The sequence below is a fragment of the Mustelus asterias genome, chromosome 17 (assembly GCF_964213995.1).
Source record: "Mustelus asterias chromosome 17, sMusAst1.hap1.1, whole genome shotgun sequence".
NCBI classification, from domain to species: Eukaryota; Metazoa; Chordata; class Chondrichthyes; order Carcharhiniformes; family Triakidae; genus Mustelus; species Mustelus asterias.
This window is the reverse complement of record NC_135817.1, coordinates 91,696,372-91,720,966: the sequence shown is the minus strand read 5'-3', so window position 1 is coordinate 91,720,966 and position 24,595 is coordinate 91,696,372. Positions and strand designations below refer to the sequence as shown.

Sequence of the window (24,595 nt, the reverse complement as noted above, 5' to 3'; positions counted from 1 at the left end):
AGGGGGGAGTGCGTGAGGGAGGGAGGAGTGTGTGAGGGAGGAAGGAGTGTGTGTGGGAGAGAGGAGTGTTGGAGGGAGGGAGGAGTGTTGGAGGGGGGAGTGTATGAGGGAGGAAGGAGTGTGTGAGGGAGGGAGGAGTGTGTGAGGGAGGGAGGAGTGTGTGAGGGAGGGAGGTGTGTGCGGGAGGGGTTAGTGTGTGAGGCAGGGAGGAGTGTGTGAGGGAGGGAGGAGTGTGTGAGGGAGGGCGGAGTGTGTGAGGTAGGGAGGAGTGTGTGAGGGAGGGGGGAGTGTGCGAGGAAGGGGAGAGTGTGTGAGGAAGGGGGAGTGTGAAGGAGAGGGGAGTGTGTGAGGGAGGGGGGAGTGTGTGAGGGAGGGAGGAGTGTGTGAGGGAGGGAGGAGTGTGTGAGGGAGGGAGGAGTGTGTGAGGGAGCGAGGTGTGTGCGTGAGGGGGGGTGTGTGAGGGATGGAGGGGGTGTGTGAGGGAGGGGGGTGTGTGTGAGGCAGGGGGGAGTGTGTGAGGGAGGGGGGAGTGTGTGAGGGAGGGAGGAGTGTGTGAGGGAGGGGGGAGTGTGTGAGAGAGTGGGGAGTGTGTGAGGGAGGGAGGAGTGTGTGAGGGAGGGGGGAGTGTGTGAGGGAGGGGGGAGTGTGTGAGAGAGTGGGGAGTGTGTGAGGGAGGGGGGAGTGTGTGAGGGAGTGGGGAGTGTGTGAGGGAGGGGGGAGTGTGTGAGGGAGTGGGGAGTGTGTGAGGGAGTGGGGAGTGTGTGAGGGAGGGGGGAGTGTGTGAGGGAGGGGGGAGTGTGTGAGGGAGTGGGGAGTGTGTGAGGGAGGGGGGAGTGAGTGAGGGAGTGGGGAGTGCGTGAGGGAGGGGGGAGTGTGTGAGGGAGGGGGGAATGTGTGAGGGAGTGGGGAGTGTGTGAGGGAGGGAGGAGTGTGTGAGGGAGGGGGGAGTGTGTGAGGGAGGGGGGAGTGTGTGGGGGGGGAGTGTGTGAGGTAGGTTGGAGTGTGTGAGGGAGGGGGAGTATGTGAGTGAGGGGGGAGTGTGTGGAGGGGGAGTGTGTGAGGGAGGGGGAGTGTGTGGGGGGGGAGTGTGTGAGGGTGGGGGGAGTGTGTGAGGGAGGGGGGAGTGTGTGAGGGAGGGAGGAGTGTGTGAGGGAGGGGGGAGTGTGTGAGGGAGGGGGCAGTGTGTGAGGGAGGGGGGAGTGTGTGAGGGAGTGGGGAGTGTGTGAGGGAGGGGGGAGTGTGTGAGGGAGGGGGGAGTGTGTGAGGGAGGGGGGAGTGTGTGAGGGAGTGGGGAATGTGTGAGGGAGGGGGGAGTGTGTGAGGGAGGGGGAGTGTGTGAGGGAGGGGGGAGTGTGTGAGGGAGGGGGGAGTGTGTGAGGGAGGGGGGAGTGTGTGAGGGAGTGGGGAGTGTGTGAGCTCGGGGGGAGTGTGTGAGGGAGTGGGGAGTGTGTGAGGGAGGGGGGAGTGTGTGAGGGAGGGGGGAGTGTGTGAGGGAGTGGGGAGTGTGTGAGCTCGGGGGGAGTGTGTGAGGGAGTGGGGAGTGTGTGAGGGAGGGGGGAGTGTGTGAGGGAGGGGGGAGTGTGTGAGGGAGGGGGGAGTGTGTGAGGGAGGGGGGAGTGTGTGAGGGAGGGGGGAGTGTGTGAGAGAGTGGGGAGTGTGTGAGGGAGGGAGGAGTGTGTGAGGGAGGGGGGAGTGTGTGAGGGAGGGGGCAGTGTGTGAGGGAGGGGGGAGTGTGTGAGAAAGTGGGGAGTGTGTGAGGGAGGGGGGAGTGTGTGAGGGAGTGGGGAGTGTGTGAGGGAGTGGGGAGTGTGTGAGGGAGTGGGGAGTGTGTGAGGGAGGGGGGAGTGTGTGAGAGAGTGGGGAGTGTGTGAGGGAGGGGGGAGTGTGTGAGGGAGGGGGGAGTGTGTGAGGGAGTGGGGAGTGTGTGAGGGAGGGGGAGTGTGTGAGGGAGGGGGGAGTGTGTGAGGGAGGGAGGAGTGTGTGAGGGAGGGGGGAGTGTGTGAGGGAGGGGGGAGTGTGTGAGGGAGGGGGGAGTGTGTGAGGGAGGGGGGAGTGTGTGAGGGAGGGGGGAGTGTGTGAGCTCGGGGGGAGTGTGTGAGGGAGGGGGGAGTGTGTGGGGGGGGAGTGTGTGAGGTAGGTTGGAGTGTGTGAGGGAGGGGGAGTATGTGAGTGAGGGGGGAGTGTGTGGGGGGGGAGTGTGTGAGGGAGGGGGGAGTGTGTGGGGGGGGGAGTGTGTGAGGGAGGGGGGAGTGTGTGAGGGAGAGGGAGTGTGTGAGGGAGGGAGGAGTGTGTGAGGGAGGGGGGAGTGTGTGAGGGAGGGGGTAGTGTGTGAGGGAGGGGGGAGTGTGTGAGGGAGGGGGGAGTGTGTGAGGGAGGGGGAGTGTGTGAGGGAGGGGGGAGTGTGTGAGGGAGGGGGGAGTGTGTGAGGGAGGGGGGAGTGTGTGAGGGAGTGGGGAATGTGTGAGGGAGGGGGGAGTGTGTGAGGGAGGGGGGAGTGTGTGAGGGAGGGGGGAGTGTGTGAGGGAGGGGGGAGTGTGTGAGGGAGGGGGGAGTGTGTGAGGGAGGGGGGAGTGTGTGAGGGAGGGGGGAGTGTGTGAGGGAGGGGGGAGTGTGTGAGGGAGGGGGGAGTGTGTGAGGGAGTGGGGAATGTGTGAGGGAGGGGGGAGTGTGTGAGGGAGGGGGGAGTGTGTGAGGGAGGGGGGAGTGTGTGAGGGAGGGGGGAGTGTGTGAGGGAGGGGGGAGTGTGTGAGGGAGGGGGGAGTGTGTGAGGGAGGGGGGAGTGTGTGAGGGAGGGGGGAGTGTGTGAGGGAGTGGGGAATGTGTGAGGGAGGGGGGAGTGTGTGAGGGAGGGGGGAGTGTGTGAGGGAGGGGGGAGTGTGTGAGGGAGGGGGGAGTGTGTGAGGGAGGGGGGAGTGTGTGAGGGAGGGGGGAGTGTGTGAGGGAGGGGGGAGTGTGTGAGGGAGGGGGGAGTGTGTGAGGGAGGGGGGAGTGTGTGAGGCAGCAGTGGTAACCACTGTGCCATCCTGCTGCAAAATATTCTGATTTTGTGGAGATCAATATGAAATTTTGCACTTATATTTCCAAAAGCATCTGAGAAACATTTTTAAGTTCCAGATAAAATTCTGCTCTTTTTATTTGGTAATTAGGTGAAGCATTTCGAGAGCAGGAGCTGAAGATCCAACATGTATACTCCTCTCCTGCTTTACGGTGTGTTCAGACAGCTCACCATGTACTGAAAGGTAGGCCTGTGTAATGATTCCATCAGCAAAATGCACCTATTTAAATATCACAAAAGCAAGTGACTGCAGAGGCATAGTTTCCGCTTGCGAGCACCTCTCTCCCTGTCGGGACACACTCGGTGAAAACACCTCTTTATCCATGTCTAACCAGTAAACACAGTAAGAAGTTTAACAACACCAGGTTAAAGTCCAACAGGTTTATTTGGTAGCAAAAGCCACACAAGCTTTCGAAGCTCTAAGCCCCTTCTTCAGGTGAGTGGGAATTCTGTTCACAAACAGAACTTATAAAGACACAGACTCAATTACAATTTACCAGTAAAGCCAGCTTGGCAGCTCCCATGTGTACATGAATACTGACTAACGTCTATCTCGATAACAGCACGCGGTTTGGAAAACAGGTTAAGCTTTCTGTTCTCGCGAACAAAGAGCATCCAATCTGTTAGAACTGGTAAGGAAACCGGGGGCAACCCAGAACTTTTCTGGCAGGTCGGGCTGGGAGATGCGCGTCATCGGCCTTGTACCGGGATTTGCGCATGTGCCAGGAACGCATGCGCATCTCCCAAAGCCGGAGAACAGTCAGAGTCCAAACCACACTGGAAACCGGCGGGAAGACAGGTAAGTTATTTTAATTTTTTTTTAATGTAGTTTAAATATGTTTTCAATTTCATTGTCAGGTACTTGCCGGTCCTGATTGAATCTCCCACCCCGTCAGGAGTACTTCATTCCGCCAGGGTTTAGAGTAACTCTCCACATTAAGGGATCTAGCGGGAGACCCTGCTGTAATGAAGGGGGGCAATCGGGGCCCCCCAGGGGGTTGGGCGGTGGTGCCCCAGTGCATGGACTCCCTGGCAGTGCCAGCCTGTGCTCCTGGCACTGACCAAATGGCAAACTGCCCATGCCTAGGGGGCACCTTGGCACTGCCCATTGGGCCGATTGTGGGTGGGGCCTAGGGGCAATTGATGGGGGTGGAGGGTTCCACTGCCACTCTGCATGGCGATCGGTCTGGGGTGGAGGGAAGCCAGCGATCAGGGTGGGCTGGGGCGGGGCGGGGGGGGGGGGGATAGAAAATAGAACAGTACAGCACAGAACAGGCCCTTTGGCACACGATGTTGTGCCGAGCTTTATCTGAAACCAAGATCAAGCTATCCCACTCCCTATCATCCTGGTGTGCTCCATGTGCCTATCCAATAACCGCTTAAATGTTCCGAAATTGTCTGGCTCCACTATCACTGCAGGCAGTCCATTCCACACCCCAACCACTCTCTGCATAAAGAACCTACCTCTGATATCCTTCCTGTATCTCCCACCATGAACCCTATAGTTATGCCCCCTTGTAATAGCTCCATCCACCCGAGGAAATAGTTTTTGAACGTTCACTCTATCTATCCCCTTCATCATTTTATAAACCGCTATTAAGTCTCCCCTCAGCCTCCTCCACTCCAGAGAGAACAGCCCTAGCTCCCTCAACCTTTCCTCAGAAGACCTACCCTCCAAACCAGGCAGCATCCTGGTAAATCTCCTCTGCACTCTTTCCAGCGCTTCCACATCCTTCTTATAGTGAGATGACCAGAACTGCACACAATATTCCAAATGTGGTCTCACCAAGGTCCTGTACAGTTGCAGCATAACCCCACGGCTCTTAAACTCCAACCCCCTGTTAATAATAGCTAACACACTATAGGCCTTCTTCACAGCTCTATCCACTTGAGTGGCAACCTTTAGAGATCTGTGGATATAGACCCCAAGATCTCTCTGTTCCTCCACAGTCTTCAGAACCCTACCTTTGACCCTGTAATCCACATTTAAATTATTCCTACCAAAATGAATCACCTCACATTTATCAGGGTTAAACTCCATTTGCCATTTTTCAGCCCAGCTTTGCATCCTATCTATGTCTCTTTGCAGCCTACAACAGCCCTCCACCTCATCCACTACTCCACCAATCGTGGTGTCATCAACAAATTTACTGATCCACCGTTCAGCCCCCTCCTCTAAGTCATTAATAAAAATCAGAAAGAGCAGAGGATCAAGCACTGATCCCTGTGGCACTCCGCTAGCAACCTGCCTCCAATCCAAATATTTTCCATCCACCACCACCCTCTGCCTTCTCTCAGATAGCCAGTTACCTATCCAATCGGCCAACTTTCCCTCTATCCCACACCTCCTTACTTTCATCATAAGCCAACCATGGGGGACCTTATCAAACGCCTTACTAAAATCCATGTATATGACATCAACTGCCCTACCTTCATCAACACACTTCGTTACCTCCTCAAAAAATTCAATCAAATTTGTGAGGCACGACTTGCCCTTCACGAATCCGTGCTGACTATCCCGGATTAATCCGCATCTTTCTAAATGGTCGTAAATCCCATCACTAAGGACCTTTTCCATCAATTTACCAACCACCGAAGTAAGACTAACCGGTCTATAATTACCAGGGTCATTTCTTTTAGCTTTTATTAACAGGGGGTTGAAGTGTTAGCTTTTATTAACAGGGGGTTGGAGTTTAAGAGCCGTGGGGTTATGCTGCAACTGTACATGACCTTGGTGAGACCACATTTGGAATATTGTGTGCAGTTCTGGTCACCTCACTATAAGAAGGATGTGGAAGCGCTGGAAAGAGTGCAGAGGAGATTTACCAGGATGCTGCCTGGTTTGGAGGGTAGGTCTTCTGAGGAAAGGTTGAGGGAGCTAGGGCTGTTCTCTCTGGAGTGGAGGAGGCTGAGGGGAGACTTAATAGAGGTTTACAAAATGATGAAGGGGATAGATAGAGTGAACGTTCAAAGACTATTTCCTCGGGTGGATGGAGCTATTACAAGGGGGCATAACTATAGGGTTCGTGGTGGGAGATATAGGAAGGATATCAGAGGTAGGTTCTTTACTCAGAGAGTGGTTGGGGTGTGGAATGGACTGCCTGCAGTGATAGTGGAGTCAGATACTTTAGGAACATTTAAGCGGTTATTGGATAGGCACATGGAGCACCGCAGGATGATAGGGAGTGGGATAGCTTGATCTTGGTTTCAGATAAAGCTCGGCACAACATCGTGGGCTGAAGGGCCTGTTCTGTGCTGTAATGTTCTAAGTCTAAGTCTAATAGCATGGTTTTGTTACGGAGAGATCATATCTGATCAACTTGATTGACTTGGTGACAGGTGTGTAGATGAGGGTAATTTGACGTCATCTACTTGGGCTCCAGCAAGGCTTTGATAAGGTCCCAGGTGCGAGACTGATAGCAAAGGTAAGAGCCCATGGGATCCAAGGAAATTTGGCAAATTGGATTTAGAATTGGCTGAGTGGCAGGAAGCAGAAGATGATGGTGGAGGAGTGTTTTTCAGACTGGAAGACTGTGTCCAGTGGGGTCCCACAGGGTTCAGTGTTGGGGCCCTTGCTGTTTATGTTTTATATAAATGAATTAGACTTCAATGCAGGAGTGTTGATCAGTAAGTTCGTGGATGATATGAAAATTGGTGGGGTGGTAAATAGTGAGGAGTATAGCCTTAGAATAATCCGACAAAGTCAGCACGGATTTACACAGGGGAAATCATGCTTGATGAATCTATTGGAATTCTTTGAGGATGTAACTAGTAGAGTTGACTGAGGAGAACCGGTGGATGTGGTTTATTTAGACTTTCAGAAGGCTTTCGACAAGGTCTCACATAACAGACTACTGTGTAAAGTTAAAGCACATGGGATTGCAGGTAATGTCTTGAGATGACAGAAAGCTGGTTAGCAGATAGGAAGCAAAGATTTGGCATAAATGGGTCTTTTCCTGATTGGCAGTCAGTGACTAGCGGGGTTCCGCAAGGATTGTGCTGGGATCCCAACTGTTCATATTATATATTAATGATTTGGAAGAGGGAACTGAATGCATTATCTCCAAATTTGCAGATGATACAAAGTTGGGTGGGAGGGTGAGCTGTGAGGAGGATGCAGAGATGCTTCAGCGGGATTCAGACAGAGTGTGTGGGTATCTGCATGGCAGATGCAGCATAATGTGGATAAATGTGATGTTTCCACTTTGGTAGCAATAATAGGAAGACAGATTATTACTTGAATGGGTGTAAATTGAGAGAGGTGGAAACTTCACAAGACCTTGGAATTCTTATGTATCAGTTGCTGAAAGATACAGCAGGCAGTGAAGAAGGCAAATGGTATGTTGGCCTTCATAGCGAGAGGATTTGAGTATAGGGATAGGGATGTTTTGCTGCAATTGTATCGGGCATTGGTGAGGCCACACCTGGAGTATTGTGTGCAGTTTTGGTGTCCTTATCTGAGGAAGGATGTCCTTGTTGTGAGGGAATACAGCGAAGGTTTGCCAGGCTGATTCCTGGGATGATGGGTCTGTCATATGAGGAGAGACTAAGTTGGTTAAGATTGTATTCACTGGAGTTTAGAAGAGTGAGAGGGGATTTGATAGAAACTTATAAAATTCTAACAGGATTAGACAGGGTAGATTCAGAAAGAATGTTCCCAATGGTGGGGGAGTCCAGATCTAGGGGTCATAGTTTGAGGATAAGGGGTAAACCTTTTAGAACTGAGGTGAGGAGAAATATCTTCACCCAGAGGATGGTGAATGTGTGGAATTCACTCCCACAGAATGTAGTTGAGGCCAAAACATTGTCTGATTTCAAGAAGAAATTAAATATAGCTCTTGGGACTAAAGGGATCAAGGGATATGGAGAGAAGGGAGGATCAGGATATTGAATTTGATGATCAGCCATAATCATAATGAATGGTGGAGCAGGCTTGAAGGGCCGAATGGCCTACGCCTGCTTCTAGTTTCTATGTTGCTATGCTTCAGGAGGATCTAGATGGGCTGGTCAGTGACAAATGGAAATCAATTCGGATCAGTGTGAGGTGATGCACTTGTGTAGGACAAACAAGACAAGGAAATACATGATGAATGGCAGGACTCTGGGAAGCACCAAGGCTTGGTGGTAATGGTAGAGTGGGGGATATGCCGGGCCACAAGGTTACCATGAGGATTGTGGTCGAGTACAGTTCTGCTGCTGCTGATGGCCCCCTTATGGATGCCCAGTTTTGAGCTGCCAGATCTGTTTGAAGTCTGTCCCGTTTAGCACGGTGGTAATGCCACACAACAGGCACACATTTTGTGTGGAAAGTGATGTTGTGGTGATAACAGACACCTGACTCAACGAAAGGCAAGACTGGGGTTAAATATTCCTGGCTACGAGGTGATCAGACAAGATCGGAAAAGAAGGAAAGGGGGAGGGTTGGTGGCATTGGTTAAGGAGAGCATTGCAGTGCTAGAGGAAGAGGATGTCCCACAAGGTTCAGGAACAGAATCAATTTGGCTGGAGCTGAGGAACAAAAAGGACGCAATTCCATTGCTCAGTGTAGTCCATAGACCACCAACTAGTGAGAAGGATGTAGGAGAACAAATTTGTAGGGAAATTAGAGAGAGATGCAAACATAGAGTAGTTTTAATGGGGTCTGCATGGAACCTGCACCATCATTCAATATGATCATGCACTTTTAGTATCCCACTCCCACTTTCTCTCCATACCCCTTGACCCCTTTAGCCGCAACAAAAGGTTAGCGTGAAAAACTGTAGCTGAACAATGAGATACCTTCAAAACAGAAATGGTTTGGATATCGTCGCACTATATTCCTTTCAAAGAGAAAGGTAGAACAAATCCAGAGCTCCCTGGATGAAAAAGGAGACAGAAATTAAAATAAAGAAGCAAAGTATGTTTATAACAGGTGTCAGGTAGAAAATACAGTTGAGAACCAAGAGGAATAGAGAAGGATCAGAGGAGAGATTAGAGAAGGGAAGAAGGATTCAGAGAAAAGACAGGCAGCTTTTCACACGAACTGTGGGAGAGACCGCAACCGGAATGAACACAGCAGTCATTTGGAACTGAGTGGGAATTTGTTGCAGAGGGGAAAGAAGTGCTTTTTGCATTTTCTCCTTGCTTTTAAACCTTTCAATCTTCAGAGAGTGGTCTGGCCCTGCTGCATGGGCGGCACGGTGGCACAGTGGTTAGCACTGCTGCCTCACGGCGCCAGGGACCCGGGTTCGATTCCTGGCTAGGCTCACTTTTCTCTCCTTACAGATGCTTCCAGACCTGCTGAGATTTTCCAGCATTTTCTCTTTTGGTTTCAGATTCAAGCATCTGCAGTAATTTGCTTTTATCCAGTTTTTTCTCCAGAATGATATGTTGTATCTCTGGTGATCAGGTCAAGGATGCCTTGGAGCAGTTATCGGACATTTTGGAAGGGGAGGGTAAACAGCCAGTTGTCTTAGAGTCATAGAGGTTTACAACATGGAAACAGGCCCTTCGGCCCAACTTGTCCATGCTGCCCTTTTTTTGAACCTTTAATCTAGTCCCAATTGCCTGCATTTGGCCCATATCCCTCTATACCCATCGTACCCATGAAGTGGGGAAAATCATAAACTGGGTACCTGGCACACAAAATGGTTACCTGGAAAGAGACATTAAGCAGGCACTGACTTTTAGCACAGACAGCTACTTAAAGTTAAAACATGCAGCACAGACAGTTATTTAAAGTTAACATGCAGGAACCAAAAGCTGCAGGAAGCCAGTCAGAGCTTGAGGCACTTTAGAGATAAGGGCAGACCCAGGACAATAAGGTCTGATAACAAGATCAGCCATAGATGGGAACAGAAATGCATAAATGCAGCAAAACCAATCACTGTATGTATAGACCGAAACCAGTAATTGATAATCATTGGTAGAGGAAATGTATCCATTCTCTGAACAATGTGAAGTTAAATGCCCATGTCTGTATCTATCTGATTGTAACAATGTGTTAACTATCGATTACCATGATCTGTCTACTCAACTATAACGATGTGTTAAATGGCTAATGTCCGGACTATCCATTGTCTGAAAAGTATAAAAATGATCAACTGCTATTGTATTATTGAGAAGGTAGCTGCCAAGTACTGCGGAGTGCCAGTGCTTTCTCCCCAAAGTTTCGTGTCCGAAATAAAGCTGTATTATTGAACCTCCAGTCTGACTCCGGTGGTAATTTCCCACAACACCCATGTAACTGTCTAAATGCTTTTTAAAAGACAATATTGTACCCGCCTCTACTACTACCTCTGGCAGCTTGTTCCAGACACTCACCACCCTCTGTGTGAAAAAATTGCCCCACTGGACTCTTTTGTATCTCTCCCCTCTCACCTTAAACCTATGCCCTCTAGTTTTAGACTCCCCTACCTTTGAGAAAAGATATTGACTATCTAGCTGATCTGTGTCCCTCATTATTTTATAGACCTCTATAAACAAAGAACAAAGGACAAAGAAAATTACAGCACAGGAACAGGCCCTTTGGCCCTTCAAGCCTGCACCGACCATGCTCCCCGAATTACTAAAACCCCCTACCCTTTCAAGGACCATATCCCTTTATTCCCATCCTATTCATGTATTTGTCAAGACGCCCCTTAAAAGTCACTACTGTATCCGCTTCCATTACCTCCCCGGCAGTGAGTTCCAGGCACCCACCACCCTCTGCGTAAAAAATCTGCCTCGTACTTCTCCTTTAGACCTTGCCCCTCGCACCTTAAACCTGTGTCCCCTAGTAATTGACTCTTCTACCCTTGGAAAAAGCTTCTGACTATCCACTCTGTCCATGCCTCTCATAATCTTGTAGACTTCTATCAGGTTGCCCCTCGACCTCCGTCGTTCCAGTGAGAACAAACTAAGTTTCTCCAAACTCTCCTCATAGCTAATGCCCTCCATACCAAGTCCTGGTAAATCTTTTCTGTGCCCTCTCCAAAGCCTTCACATCCTTCTGGTAGTATGGCAACCAGAATTGAACACTATCTTCGAAGTGTGGCCTAACTGAGGTTCTATAAAGCTGCAACATGACATGCAAATTTTTTAACTTAATGCCTCGGCCGATGAAGGCAAGCATGCCGTATGCCTTCTTAACTACCTTCTCCAGCTGTGTTGCCACTTTCAGTGACCTGTGTACCTGTAGACCCAGAACCCTCTGCCTATCAATACTCTTAAGGGTTCTGCCATTTACTGTATATTTCCTATCTGTATTAGACCTTCCAAAATGCATTGTCTCACATTTGTCCGGATTAAACTCCATCTGCCATCTCTCCACCCAAGCCTCCAACCGATCCATATCCTGCTGTATTCTCTGATGGTCCTCATCACGATCCGCAAATCCACCAACCTTTGTGTCGTCCGCAAACTTACTAATCAAACCAGTTACGTTTTTCTCCAAATCATTTATATATATTACAAACAGTAAAGGTCCCAGCACTGATCCCTGAGGAACACCATTTGTCACAGCCCTCCATTCAGAAACACACCCTTCCACTGCTATCCTCAGTCTTCTTTGATCGAGCCAGTTTTGTATCCACCTTGCCAGCTCACCTCTGATCCCACGCGACTTCATCTTCTGTACCAGTCTGCCATGAGGGACCTCATCAAAAGCCTTACTGAAGTCCATGTAGACAACATCCACTGCCCGACCCTCATCAATCATCTTCATCACTTCCTCAAAAACTCAATCAAGTTCGTGAGACACGACCTCCCCTTCACAAAACCAGGTTGCCTCTCAATAATATGTCCACTTATTTCCAAGAGGGAATAAATCCTGTCTTGAAGAATCCTCTCCAATAATTTCCCCACCACTGATGTAAGGCTCACCAGCCTGTAATTACCTGGATTATTCTTGCGAACCTTCTTAAACAAAGGAACAACATTGGCTATTTTCCAATCCTCTGGGACCTCCCCTCCAGCCAGTGAGGATACAAAGCTTCCTCTCAAGGCCCCAGCAATTTCCTCCCATGCCTCTCTCAGTATTCTGGGGTATATCCCATCAGGCCCTGGGGACTTGTCTACCTTGGCCTGGGGACTTGTCTACCTTAAGGTCACCCCTCAGCCTTCTACGCTCCAGAGAAAAAAGTCCCAGTCTTTCCAGCATCTCCTTGTACCTCAAGCCATCAAGTCCCAGTAGCATCCTAGTAAATCTCTTCTGCATTCTTTCTAGTTTATTAATATCCTTTCTATATAGGGTGACCAGAACTGTACACAGCATTCCAAGTGTGGCATAACCAATGTCTTGTACAACTTCAACAAAACGTCCCAAATCCTGTATTCAATGTTCTGACCAATGAAACCAAGCATGTTGAATGCCTTCTTCACCACTCTGTCCACCTGTGATTCCACTTTCAAGGAGCCATGAACCTGTACCCCTAGATCTCTTTGTTCTATAACTCTTCCCAACGCCCCACCATTAACTGAGTAAATCCTGCCCTGGTTCAATCTACCAAAATGCATCACCTCACATTTATCTAAATTAAACTCCATCTGCCATTCGTCAGCCCACTGGCCCAATTGATCAAGAACACATTGCAATCCGAGATAACCTTCTTCACTGTCCACTATGTCACCAATTTTGGTCTCTTCTGCAAACTTGCTAACCATGCCTCCTATATACTGATCCAAATCATTAATATAAATGACAACAGTGGACCTAGCAGCGATCCCTGAGGCACACTGCTGGTCATAGGTCTCCAGTTTAAAAAACAACCCTCTACAAACAACTTCTGTCATCAAATCAATTTTGTATCCATTTAGCTACCTCACCTTGGATCCCGTGAGATTTAACGTTGTGCAACAACCTACCATGTGGTACTTTGTCAAAGACCTTGCTAAAGTCCATACAGACAACATCAACTGCACTGCCCTCATCTACCTTCTTGGTTACCCCTTCAAAAAACTCAATCAAATTTGTGAGATATGATTTTCCACTGACAAAGCCATGCTGACTGTCCCTAATCAGTCCATGCGTCTTTAAATGCCTGTAGATCCTGTCTATCAAAATACCTTCCAACAACTTACCCACCACAGATGTGAGGCTCACTGGCCTGTAATTCCCAGGCTTTTCCCTGCAGCCCTTTTTAAACAAAGGCACAACATTTGCCACTCTCCAATCTTCAGGCACCTCACCCGTGACTATCGATGATTCAAATATCTCTGCTGGGGGTCCACAATTTCCTCACTAGCCTCCCACAATGTCCTGGGATCCACTTCATCAGATCCCGGGGATTTATCTACCTTGATGCGCTTTAAGACTTCCGGCACCTCCTTCTCTGTAATATGTACACTCCTCAAGACGTCACTATTTATTTCCCCAAGTCCCTAACATCCATGCTTTTCCCAACAGTAAATACTGATGAGAAATATTCATTTAGGATCTTAACCATCTCTTGTTGATCCACACAAGAATGGCTGAGATCCTTGATGTTGATCCTTGATGTCTTGGTACACATCGGTACCAATGACATTGGTAAAAAAAGGGATGAGGTCCTAAAAGCAGAATATAGAGAGTTAGAAAGAAAGTTGAGAAGTCGGACCTTAAAAGTAGTGACCTCAGGATTGCTACCAGTGCCGAATGCCAGTCAGATTAGAAACAGCAGGATACATAGGATGAATATGTGGCTGAGGAGATGGTGTCGGGGGAGGGTTTCAGATTCCTAGGGCATTGGGATCGGTTCTGGGCAAGGTGGGACCTGTACAAATTGGATGGGTTACACCTGGGCAGGATCGGGACTGTTGTCCTAGGAGGTGTATTTGCTTGAGTGGTTGGGGAGGGTTAAACTAAAATGGCTGGGGGCTGGGAACTTTTGCAAGGAGTCAGAGGAGTGGGAATCAAACACAAAAACCAAAGACAAAAAGAAGAATAAGAGAAGTGATAGACAAAGAAACCAAGGGCCAGAATCAAACAGTGAAAAATAGTGGGAAAGGGTTAGAACACAACCTCAGAGAAGGACCTCTGGGGCAGATCTCCCCAGCTGTTGAACCAGGCAATATTTATATATTGTAAGTCACATAGGCAAGGCATTACTTACATTCCAACATTGTCTGGTTTTAGATTTTACATTAAACAATTTGCAGATGTTCAAAAGACAGGGAGTCTACTGTCCCAAGAACTGTCTGTCTTTCTTATCTGGCTTCGACCCCTCGTAATCTCTTCCCTAGTGTTTGTTGCTACAAGCTATAATCCAGGCCATCAAAGTATTAGATCTCTCCAGGCATTCAAACTACTGATATGGGCTCTGAAGATGTCTTGTGTTTACTAGTACTGCTTAGCCGTGTATGCGTTCAGCTGACTGATGTTTTTAGCTTCAGTGTGGAATTGTACTTAACCTTTTTAATACTAAACTATAGAGTTTTCACAACACCGAAAATGTATCTTCAGTAAGTTACTTATTGTTTGATTGTAATACTTTGACTCCTAAGATCCCTTAATAAACAATAATTATTGTTTGTGCTAATAAATTGTTGTAATAGCCCATATTCTATATTTATTAGTCTCTCTCTTACACCAGCACTGAGCTCTCACAATAAAGTGCACATGCAGCACAGTGGCACAGTGGTTAGCCCTGTTGCCTCATAGCGCCAGAGACCTGGGTTCAATTCCGACCTCGGATCACTGTCTGTGTGGAGTCTGCACATTCTCCCCATGTCTGTGTGGGTTTCCTATGGATGCTCTGGTTTCCTCCCACACTCCAAATTTGTGCAGGTTAGGTTGATTGGCCATGCTAAATTGACCCTAGTGTCAGGGGGATTAGCTGGGTAAATATATGGGGTTAGGGAATAGGGCATGGGTGGGATTGTGGTCAGCGCAGGCTTGATGGGCCAAATGGCCTCCTTCTGCACTGTGGGGATTCTATGATTCTTCTATAATCTTGGATGGGGACACTATCACATTGCTGATGATCCCTCCTCAGCCATTCCAACCCTCGAGAACTAAGTGTTGAGAATTCACCCGTCATACACTGCAAATAAAGAATTACACACATCTCCGACAACACACAAGGTTACAGTACCAAGTGGTACTGAGGTTGATATCACATGAATGTTAACCTTAAAAGGGTACACTCTGAATATGAGGAAAGCTGAACCTCTAGATAACAGGACTGTAAAGATCCAAACCAAATGCTTCACCTGACCATGACATTCATATAGGATTGAGGGTTATAGGATTGAGGGTTATAGGATTGAGGGTTATAGGTAAGCCTATATATAAGCCTGGGTAGGTAGGGACATGACCGGCACAACCTGTGGGTCGAAGGGTCTGTTTGTGCTGTATTTTTTCTATGTTCCATGTTCTATTCATATAAATCACATTGTCCATTCACAGTCTATGTTCATCCGAGACTAAGGCCAATTTACCTTCACATTCACACATCCACGGAATGGATTTCCAAAAGTGCAATTTATTCACAGTCATAGAGCATCCATGACCCTGAGGTGACATCAAAACTTTTTAACTTTCCTAATCCTATCACCATGTCTTGATACAGACCCGACATCTGCAGCAGGGGCAGATGTAGCATGCCGACTGTTACATCCTGATGTCTGTGATGTCTTTAGCAGACGTACTCTGGTAGCCTGAGCTCTGGAGGGGCCAGGACTTATGATGGTCTCCTGCTCGAGGCACATGCATCCTTGGCAGCTTGCACTGTAGGAGTTGGTGTGAGCGCAGGCAGAGGGGACTCTGAGCAGCTGCATAACTTTTGAGTGTCCTTAGTGGAGACCCCTGGGGTGTCTAGCTTATTGCATTCTCCTTGGGGGTGCCAGAGGGTCCCAGCCTGTCTCCTGCTGGAGATGGGGCATCTGGAGGGAGGTTATTGTGCCTTATCTCCATATAGCTTACATCCTGATTGTGCCCACTGGTATAAGTACAGGGTGAAGTGCAAATCTAGTGGGAACTGCTGGACCAGGATCTCCATGGTGGTCACCAACATTCCCACTGTGGCCTTAGGACACGTGTATGTTCGAGGCAGGACATCAAAGGGACACACATGCCTGAGACTGAGCAGGTGGCTGGACTCCAGCAGCCCTCTGAGTGCCTGAGACCTGGGCAGTCCCTAACTCTGACTGCTGCAGGAATGTGTCTGTGAGGTGTTCTCCAGAAAGTGACTCTGAGTCTAACCTTGAACTATGCCCCACTGAGGTGTGTGTCTCTGTGCTAGTGGAGAGTGTGACGCAGTGCTGTGATAGTTTTCCTGAGCCCCCTCATCCTCAAACATACTCCAAGGGCTCAGAGTGCTTCCCAGCTAGCTACCTGGCTGCGGCCTGCTGGTGCCAAAAAAAGACAAAGGCACAGTTTTAATGGATGAAGCTCTCACAGTGAATTTCAGGATTGGGTGAAGTGATGGAGCTGAGGAGAGCTGGAGTACTGTGTGTAGTCCTGGTCGCCACATTATCGGAAGGATGTGATTGCACTGGAAGGTGTGCAGAGGAGATTCACCAGGATGCTGCCTGGGATGGAACATTTAAGTTATGAAGAGAGGTTGGATAGACTTGGGTTGTTTTCACTGGAGCAGAAAAGATTGAGGGGTGACCTGATCGAGGTGTACAAGATTATGAGGGACGTGGACAGAGTGAATAAGGAGCAGCTGTTCCCCTTAGTTGAAAGATCAGTCATGAGGAGACAAGGTGAGGGCTGGGAGGTTTAGGGGGGAATGTGAAGAAAAACGTTACTCAGAGGGTGGTGACGGTCTGGAATGCGCTGTCTGGGAGGGTGGTGGAGGCGGGTTGCCTCACATCCTTTAAAAAGAACCTGGATGAGCACTTAGCACATCATCACATTCAAGGCTATGGGCCAAGTGCTGGCAGATGGGATTAGGTGGGAGGTCAGGTGTTTCTCGTATGTTGGTGCAGACTCGATAGATCGAAAGGCCTCTTCTTCACTGTACAATTCTATGATTCAAAACTATGTGTTATAGTTTTAAACGCCTAAATCATGGATGTCACAGCATTTATAAAGTTAGTACCATCATCCCATTCCGTAGAATTTGAACCCAACTCCTTTCAGGCAGTGAGTTCCAGACTCCCACCACCCTCTGGGTGAAAACGTTTTTGCTCACATCCCCTCTCAACCTCCTGCCCATTTAAATCTGTGTCCCCTGATTATTGGTCCCTCCACCAAGGAGAAAATTTTCTTCCTGTTTACTCTATCTGTGCCCCTCATTTCCATAGAAATCTTACACAAAAAAAAAACAATGGCAGAATGATTTAATGGTGCCTTTTTCTCTTGATTCAGCCCTCCAGCTTGGTCAAAAAGTGACTATCCGAGTGGAACCAGGTCTTTTTGAATGGACGAAATGGGAAGGTGAACGGGCAATTCCAAACTTCATGTCTGCGGCTGAACTCAAAGCTGCAGAGTACTCCGTGGATATCAACTACAGGTATATTCCATCTTTGGCCTTCTGTAACTTTCCATCGGTTTTCCAGCCTGATTTTTTTTGAACTGGAGAAAACAGGCCGCGGGATATAGGGAAGGAGAGGGGAGAGCTGGGAATAGGTGAGGGAGGTTGTGGGAGAGGGTGAGGGATGGAGGATTAGTGAGAGGTTGGGAAATGCGTAGGGACGGAGTTGTGGGTCATGGGGAGCAAATATGGAGAGATGGGGGTGGGACTGAAAACAGACTGATGCTCATGGAGTAGAGAGGATTTAAACAAAGAACAAAGAACAGTACAGCACAGGAATAGGCCCTTAGGCCCTCCAAGTCTGCGCTGATCACAGTGATTAAGAAACTCGGAGGGAGCTTAGTTGATTCCTATCTGGATGAAGGTTTTCTTTTGGATAAGAAAATTGGAGTTAACCAACCAAAGAGAATTGAAAATGGGAAAATTCTGATAGCAAACACTAGTATGGATACAGATAAAATTAAGATATTATCCTATCTAGACCAGACGCGTGTATCCCTCTATTCCCCGTCTGTTCATGTGTCTATTCAGATAAGTCTTAAATGTGTTTAACATATTTGCCTCAGCCACCTCACTTGGCAGTGCATTCCAGGCCCCCATCACCCTCTGTATAAAAAACGTCTCCCGCACATCTCCACTGAACCTTTCCCCCTTATCTTGAACTTGTGCCCCCTTGTGATTGTCATTTCCGCCCTGGGAAAAAGCTTCCAACTGTTCACCCTATCTATACCTCTCACCATTTTATGAACTTCTATCAGGTCGCCCCTCAGCCTCCGTCTTTCCAGGGAGAACAATCCCAGTTTATTCAATCTCTCCTCATAGCTAATACCCTCCATACCAGGCAACATCCTGGTAAACCTTTTCTGTGCCTCCTCCAATCCTCTATATCCTTCTGGTAGTGTGGTGACCAGAATTGAACACAGTATTCCAAATATGGCCTAACCAACGTTCTATATAACTGTAACATAATTTGCCAACTTTTATACTCGATGCCCCGTCCGATGAAGCATGTCATATGCTTTCTTCACCACCTTTTCCACCTGTGCTGCCACTTTTAAGGATCTGTGGGCCTGTACTCCCAGATCTCTCTGTGTGTCTTTGCTCCTGATCGTTCTGCCATTTATTTTATAGCTCCCACCTGAATTGGATCAACCAAAATGCATCACCTCGCATTTGTCCAGATTAAATTCCATCTTTGATTTGATTTGATCTGATTTATTATTGTCACATGTATTAACATACAGTGAAAAGTATTGTTTCTTGCGCGCTATACAGACAAAACATACCATTCATAGAGAAGGAAACGAGAGAGTGAAGAATGTAGTGTTACAGTCATAGCTAGAGTGTAGAGAAAGATCAACTTAATGCAAGGTAGGTCCATTCAAAAGTCTGACAGCATCAGGAAAGAAGCTGTTCTTGAGTCGGTTGGTACGTGACCTCAAACTTTTGTATCTTTTTCCTGAAGGAAGAAGGTGGAAGAGAGAATGTCCGGGGTGCGTGGGGTCCTTAATTATGCTGGCTGCTTTGCCGAGGCAGTGGGAAGTGTAGACCGAGTCAATGGATAGGAGGCTGGCTTGTGTGATGGATTGGGCTACATTCACGACCTTTTCGTGCGGTTCCTTGCGGTCTTGGGCAGAGCAGGAGCCATACCAAGCTGTGATACAACCAGAAAGAATGTTTGCTATGGTGCATCTGTAAAAGTTGGTGAGAGTCGTAGCTGACATGCCAAATTTCCTTAGTCTGCCATTCTCCGCCCAATTTTCCAGCCTATCTATATCCTGCTATATTCTCTGACAATCTTCGTCACTATCCGCAAATCTAGCAATCTTAGTATCATCTGCAAACTTGCTAATCAGACCAGCTACGTATACTTCCAAGTCATTTATATATATTACAAACAGCAGAGGTCCCAGCACTGATCCCTGCAGAACATCAGTAGTTACAGACCTCCATTCAGAAAAACACCCTTCCACCACTACTCTCTGTCTTCTATGGCCAAGCCAGTTCTGAATCCATCTAGCTAGTTCACCCCTGATCCCAAAATATTTAAACTTTTGCACCAGCCTGCCATGAGGGACCTTGTCAAATGCTTTACTAAAGTCCATGTCGACAACAACCACAGCCCTTCCTTTGTCAATCATTTTTGACACCTTCTCAAAAAACTCAATGAAATTAGTGAGACATGACCTCCCACATACAAAACCATGCTGTCTGTCGCTAACAAGACCTTTCAATTCCAAATGTGTATGGATTCTAATCCTAAGAATTTTCCCCAACAATTTCACTATCACTGACGTCAAGCTCACTGGCCTATAATTATCCAGGTTATCCTTGCTCTCCTTAAATAACGGGACAACATTGGCTATCCTCCAATCCTCTGGGACCTCACCAGTGGCCAAGGAGGAAACAAAGATTTCTGTCAGAGGCCCAGCAATTTCCTCGCTTGTCTCCCTCAGTAATCTGGGATAGATGCCATCTGGCCCTGGTTATTTGTCTACCTTAATGCTTTTTAATGCACCTAACACTTCCTCCCTCGTAATGATGACTTGTTCTAAAGGGTTTACATATCCCTCTGAGACACCATCAATCAACGTGTCCCTCTCCTTTGTGAATACCAATGCAAAGCCGACAAAAGGTTCAGGGATCTAGGTAAAGTTAGAAATCTAGAAGAGTATACGACTAGTAGGAAGGAACTTAAGAGGGAAATTAGAAGAGCAAGATGGGGTCATGAGAAGGCTTTGGCAGATAGGGTAAAGGAAAACCCCAAGGCATTCTACAAGTATGTTAAGAGCAAGAAGATAAGATGTGAAGGAGTAGGACCTATCAAATGTGATGGTGGGGAAGTCTGTATAGAACCGGTAGAAATAGCAGAGGTACTCAATGAATACTTTACTTCAGTATTCACAGTGGAAAGGGATCTTGGTAGTTGCAGTGCAGTGGACTTGCAGTGGACTGAGAAGATTGAGCATGTGGACATTAGGAAAGAGGATGTGTTGGAGCTTTTGAAAAGCATCAAGTTAGATAAATCGCCGGGACCGGATGGGATGTACCCCAGGTTACTGTGGGAGGCGAGGGAAGAGATTGCTGAGCCTCTGGCGATGATCTTTGCGTCATCAATGGAGACGGGAGAGGTTCCAGAGGATTGGAGGATTGTGGATGTGGTTCCGTTATTCAAGAAAGGGAGAAGAGATAGCCCGGGAAATTATAGACCAGTGAGTCTAACCTCAGTGGTTGGTAAATTGATGGAGAAGATCCTGAGAGGCAGGATTTATGAACATCTGGAGAGGAATAGTATGATCAGAAATAGACAGCACGGCTTTGTCAAAGGCAGATCATGTCTTACGAGCCGAATTGAATTTTTTGAAGATGTAACTAGACACATAGACAAGGGAAGAGTGGTAGATGTAGTTTATATGGATTTCAGCAAGGCGTTTGATAAGGTGCCCCATGCAAGGCTTATGGAGAAAGTGAAGGGGCATGGGATACAAGGGGACGTTGCTTTGTGGATTCAGAACTGGCTTGCCCACAGAAGGCAAAGAGTGGTTGTAGATGGGTCTTTTTCAGCATGGAGGTCAGTCACCAGTGGAGACCCAGGGATCTGTTCTGGGACCCTTGGTCTTTGTGATTTTTATAAATGACCTGGATGAGTAAGTGGAAGGATGGCTTGGCAAGTTTGCTGATGACACAAAGGTTGGTGGTGTTGTGGATAGTGTAGAGGGATGTCAGCAGTTGCAACGAGACATAGATAAGATGCAAGACTGGGCGGAGAAGTGGCAGATGGACTTCAACCCAGATAAGTGTGTGATGGTTCATTTTGGCAGGTCGAATAGAACAAAGAACAAAAGAACAAAGAACAATACAGCACAGGAACAGGCCCTTCGGCCCTCCAAGCCCGTGCCTCTCCCTGGTCCAAACTAGACCATTCTTTTGTATCCCTCCATTCCCACTCCGTTCATATGGCTATCTAGATAAGTCTTAAACAATCCCAGTGTGTCCGCCTCCACCACCTTGCCTGGCAGCGCATTCCAGGCCCCCACCACCCTCTGTGTAAAATATGTCCTACTGATATCTGTGTTAAACCTCCCCCCCTTCACCTTGAACCTATGACCCCTCGTGAACGTCACCACCGACCTGGGGAAAAGCTTCCCACCGTTCACCCTATCTATGCCTTTCATAATTTTATACACCTCTATTAAGTCTCCCCTCATCCTCCGTCTTTCCAAGGAGAACAACCCCAGTTTACCCAATCTCTCCTCATAACTAAGCCCCTCCATACCAGGCAACATCCTGGTAAACCTCCTCTGTACTCTCTCCAAAGCCTCCATGTCCTTCTGGTAGTGTGGCGACCAGAACTGGACGCAGTATTCCAAATGCGGCTGAACCAACGTTCGAGACATCTGCAACATCAGACCCCAACTTTTATACTCTATGCCCCGTCCTATAAAGGCAAGCATGCCATATGCCTTCTTCACCACCTTCTCCACCTGTGACGTCACCTTCAAGGATCTGTGGACTTGCACACCCAGGTCCCTCTGCGTATCTACACCCTTTATGGTTCTACCATTTATCGTATAGCTCCTCCCTACATTATTTCTACCAAAATGCATCAGTTCGCATTTATCAGGATTGAACTCCATCTGCCATTTCTTTGCCCAAATTTCCAGCCTATCTATATCCTTCTGTAGCCTCTGACAATGCTCCTCACTATCTGCAAGTCCTGCCAATTTTGTGTCGTTCGCAAACTTACTGATCACCCCAGTTACACCTTCTTCTAGATCATTTATATAAATCACAAACAGCAGAGGTCCCAATACAGAGCCCTGCGGAACACCACTAGTCACAGGCCTCCAGCTGGAAAAAGACCCTTCCACTACCACCCTCTGTCTTCTGTGACCAAGCCAGTTCTCCACCCATCTAGCCACCTCCCCCTTTATCCCATGAGATCCAACCTTTTGCACCAGCCTACCATGAGGGACTTTGTCAAACGCTTTACTAAAGTCCATATAGACGACATCCACGGCCCTTCCCTCGTCAACCATTCTGGTCACTTCTTCAAAAAACTCCACCAGGTTAGTGAGGCATGACCTCCCTCTCTCAAAACCATGCTGACTATCATTAATGAGTTTATTCCTTTCTAAATGCGCATACATCCTATCTGTAAGAATCTTCTCCAACAACTTCCCCACCACGGACGTCAAGCTCACCGGCCTATAATTACCCGGGTTATCCTTCCTACCCTTCTTAAATAACGGGACCACATTAGCTATCCTCCAATCCTCTGGGACCTCACCTGTGTCCAGTGACGAGACAAAGATTTGCGTCAGAGGCCCAGCGGTTTCATCTTTCGTCTCCCTGAGCAGCCTTGGATAGATTCCATCAGGCCCTGGGGATTTGTCAGTCTTTATATTCTCTAACAAACCTAACACTTCCTCCCTTGTAATGGAGATTTTCTCCAACGGTTCAACACTCCCCTCCAAGACACTCCCAGTCAACACATCCCTCTCCTTTGTGAATACTGACGCAAAGTATTCATTTAGGATCTCCCCTACTTCTTTGGGCTCCAAGCATAATTCCCACTTTTGTCCCTGAGAGGTCCGATTTTTTCCCTGACAACCCTTTTGTTCCTAACGTATGAATAAAATGCCTTGGGATTCTCTTTAATCCTGTCTGCCAAGGACATTTCGTGACCCCTTTTTGCCCTTCTATTTCCCCGTTTGAGTTTTTTCCTGCTTTCTTTGTAATCCTCCAGAGCTCCCTCCGTTTTTAGCTGCCTGGACCTAACATACGCCTCTCTTTTCTTTTTGACCAGTCCCTCAATTTCCCTGGTTATCCACGGTTCTCGAATCCTACCCTTCCTATCCTTCTTTTTTACAGGCACATGCCTGTCCTGTAGCCCTAACAACTGTTCCTTAAAAGACTCCCACATGCCAGATGTGGATTTACCCTCAAACAGCCTCTCCCAATCAACAGCTGCCAATTTCTGCCGAATCCCACTAAAGTTAGCCTTCCCCCAATCCAACACCTTACCCTTGGGACACCACTCATCCTTTTCCATCACTATCCTAAAGCTAACAGAATTGTGGTCACTATTTGCCGCATGTTCCCCTACCGAAACTTTGAAGACCTGACCGGGCTCATTCCCCAGTAGTAGGTCCAGTATAGCCCCCTCTCTAGTCGGGCTATCTACATATTGTTCGAAAGAACCCTCCTGTACGCATTTTACAAATTCCTCCCCATTCAGAGTCCCAGCTCTCAGCGATTTCCAGTCTATACCAGGGAAATTGAAGTCTCCCACTACAACAACCCTATTTTTCCCGCACCTATCCAGTATCTCCTGACATATCCGTTCTTCCACTTCCCTTGGGCTGTTGGGGGGCCTGTAGTATACCCCCAGCATAGTTACTGCACCCTTCCTGTTTCTAAGCTCCACCCAGAGTGACTCGTTACACGACCCCTCTGAATTGTCCTCCCTCTGCACCGCTGTAATATGCTCTTCAACTAATACTGCTACTCCCCCACCTCTTTTGGCCCCTCCTCTGTCTCGCCTAAAACACTTGTACCCCGGAATATTCAGCTGCCAGTCCTGTCCCTCTTTCAACCAAGTCTCTGTCACCGTAACCACATCCAAATTCCTCGTGAGCATTAAGGCCCTAAGTTCGTCTGTCTTACCTGCTATGCTCCTTGCATTGAAGTATAAGCACTCCAGACCTCCAGGCCCAGTGAGGTCATCCTCCCCCAGAGTGCTCTTCATCTTTGCCAGCCTTGTCCCAGCCCCAAGCTCGTCCCCAGCCTCTACACTTGTAGACCTAATATTTTGATCCCCACCCCCCTGCCATACTAGTTTAAACCCCCCCGAACTGCACTAGCAAAACTCCCAGCCAGGATGTTCGTGCCCTTCCAACTTAGTTGTGACCCGTCCTTCTTGTACAGGTGCCATCCTCTCCTGAAAACTTCCCTTGATCTAGGAAAATGAAGCCCTCCCTCCTGGACCAGTCCTTTAACCAAGCATTCAATTGTACTAACTCCCTATTCTTAGCCTCACTGGCACGAGGCATTGGGAGCAGCCCAGAGATGGCCACCCTCGAGGCCCTACTCTTTAGTCTATTTCCCAACTCCCTGAATT

The 24,595-nt window shown here is 48.2% G+C and overlaps 1 protein-coding gene across 1 annotated transcript in view; it reads left to right on the top strand.

Moving 5' to 3' along the window:
* The window catches only part of LOC144506217 (ubiquitin-associated and SH3 domain-containing protein A-like), a 218,525-nt gene that overhangs the window by 142,377 nt on the left and 51,553 nt on the right, over window positions 1-24,595 (top strand). The window contains exons 10-11 of the mRNA XM_078232078.1: window positions 3,147-3,239; window positions 17,307-17,451. Of these exons, the coding sequence (XP_078088204.1) occupies window positions 3,147-3,239; window positions 17,307-17,451 (238 nt within the window). The remainder of the gene's footprint in view (window positions 1-3,146; window positions 3,240-17,306; window positions 17,452-24,595) is intronic.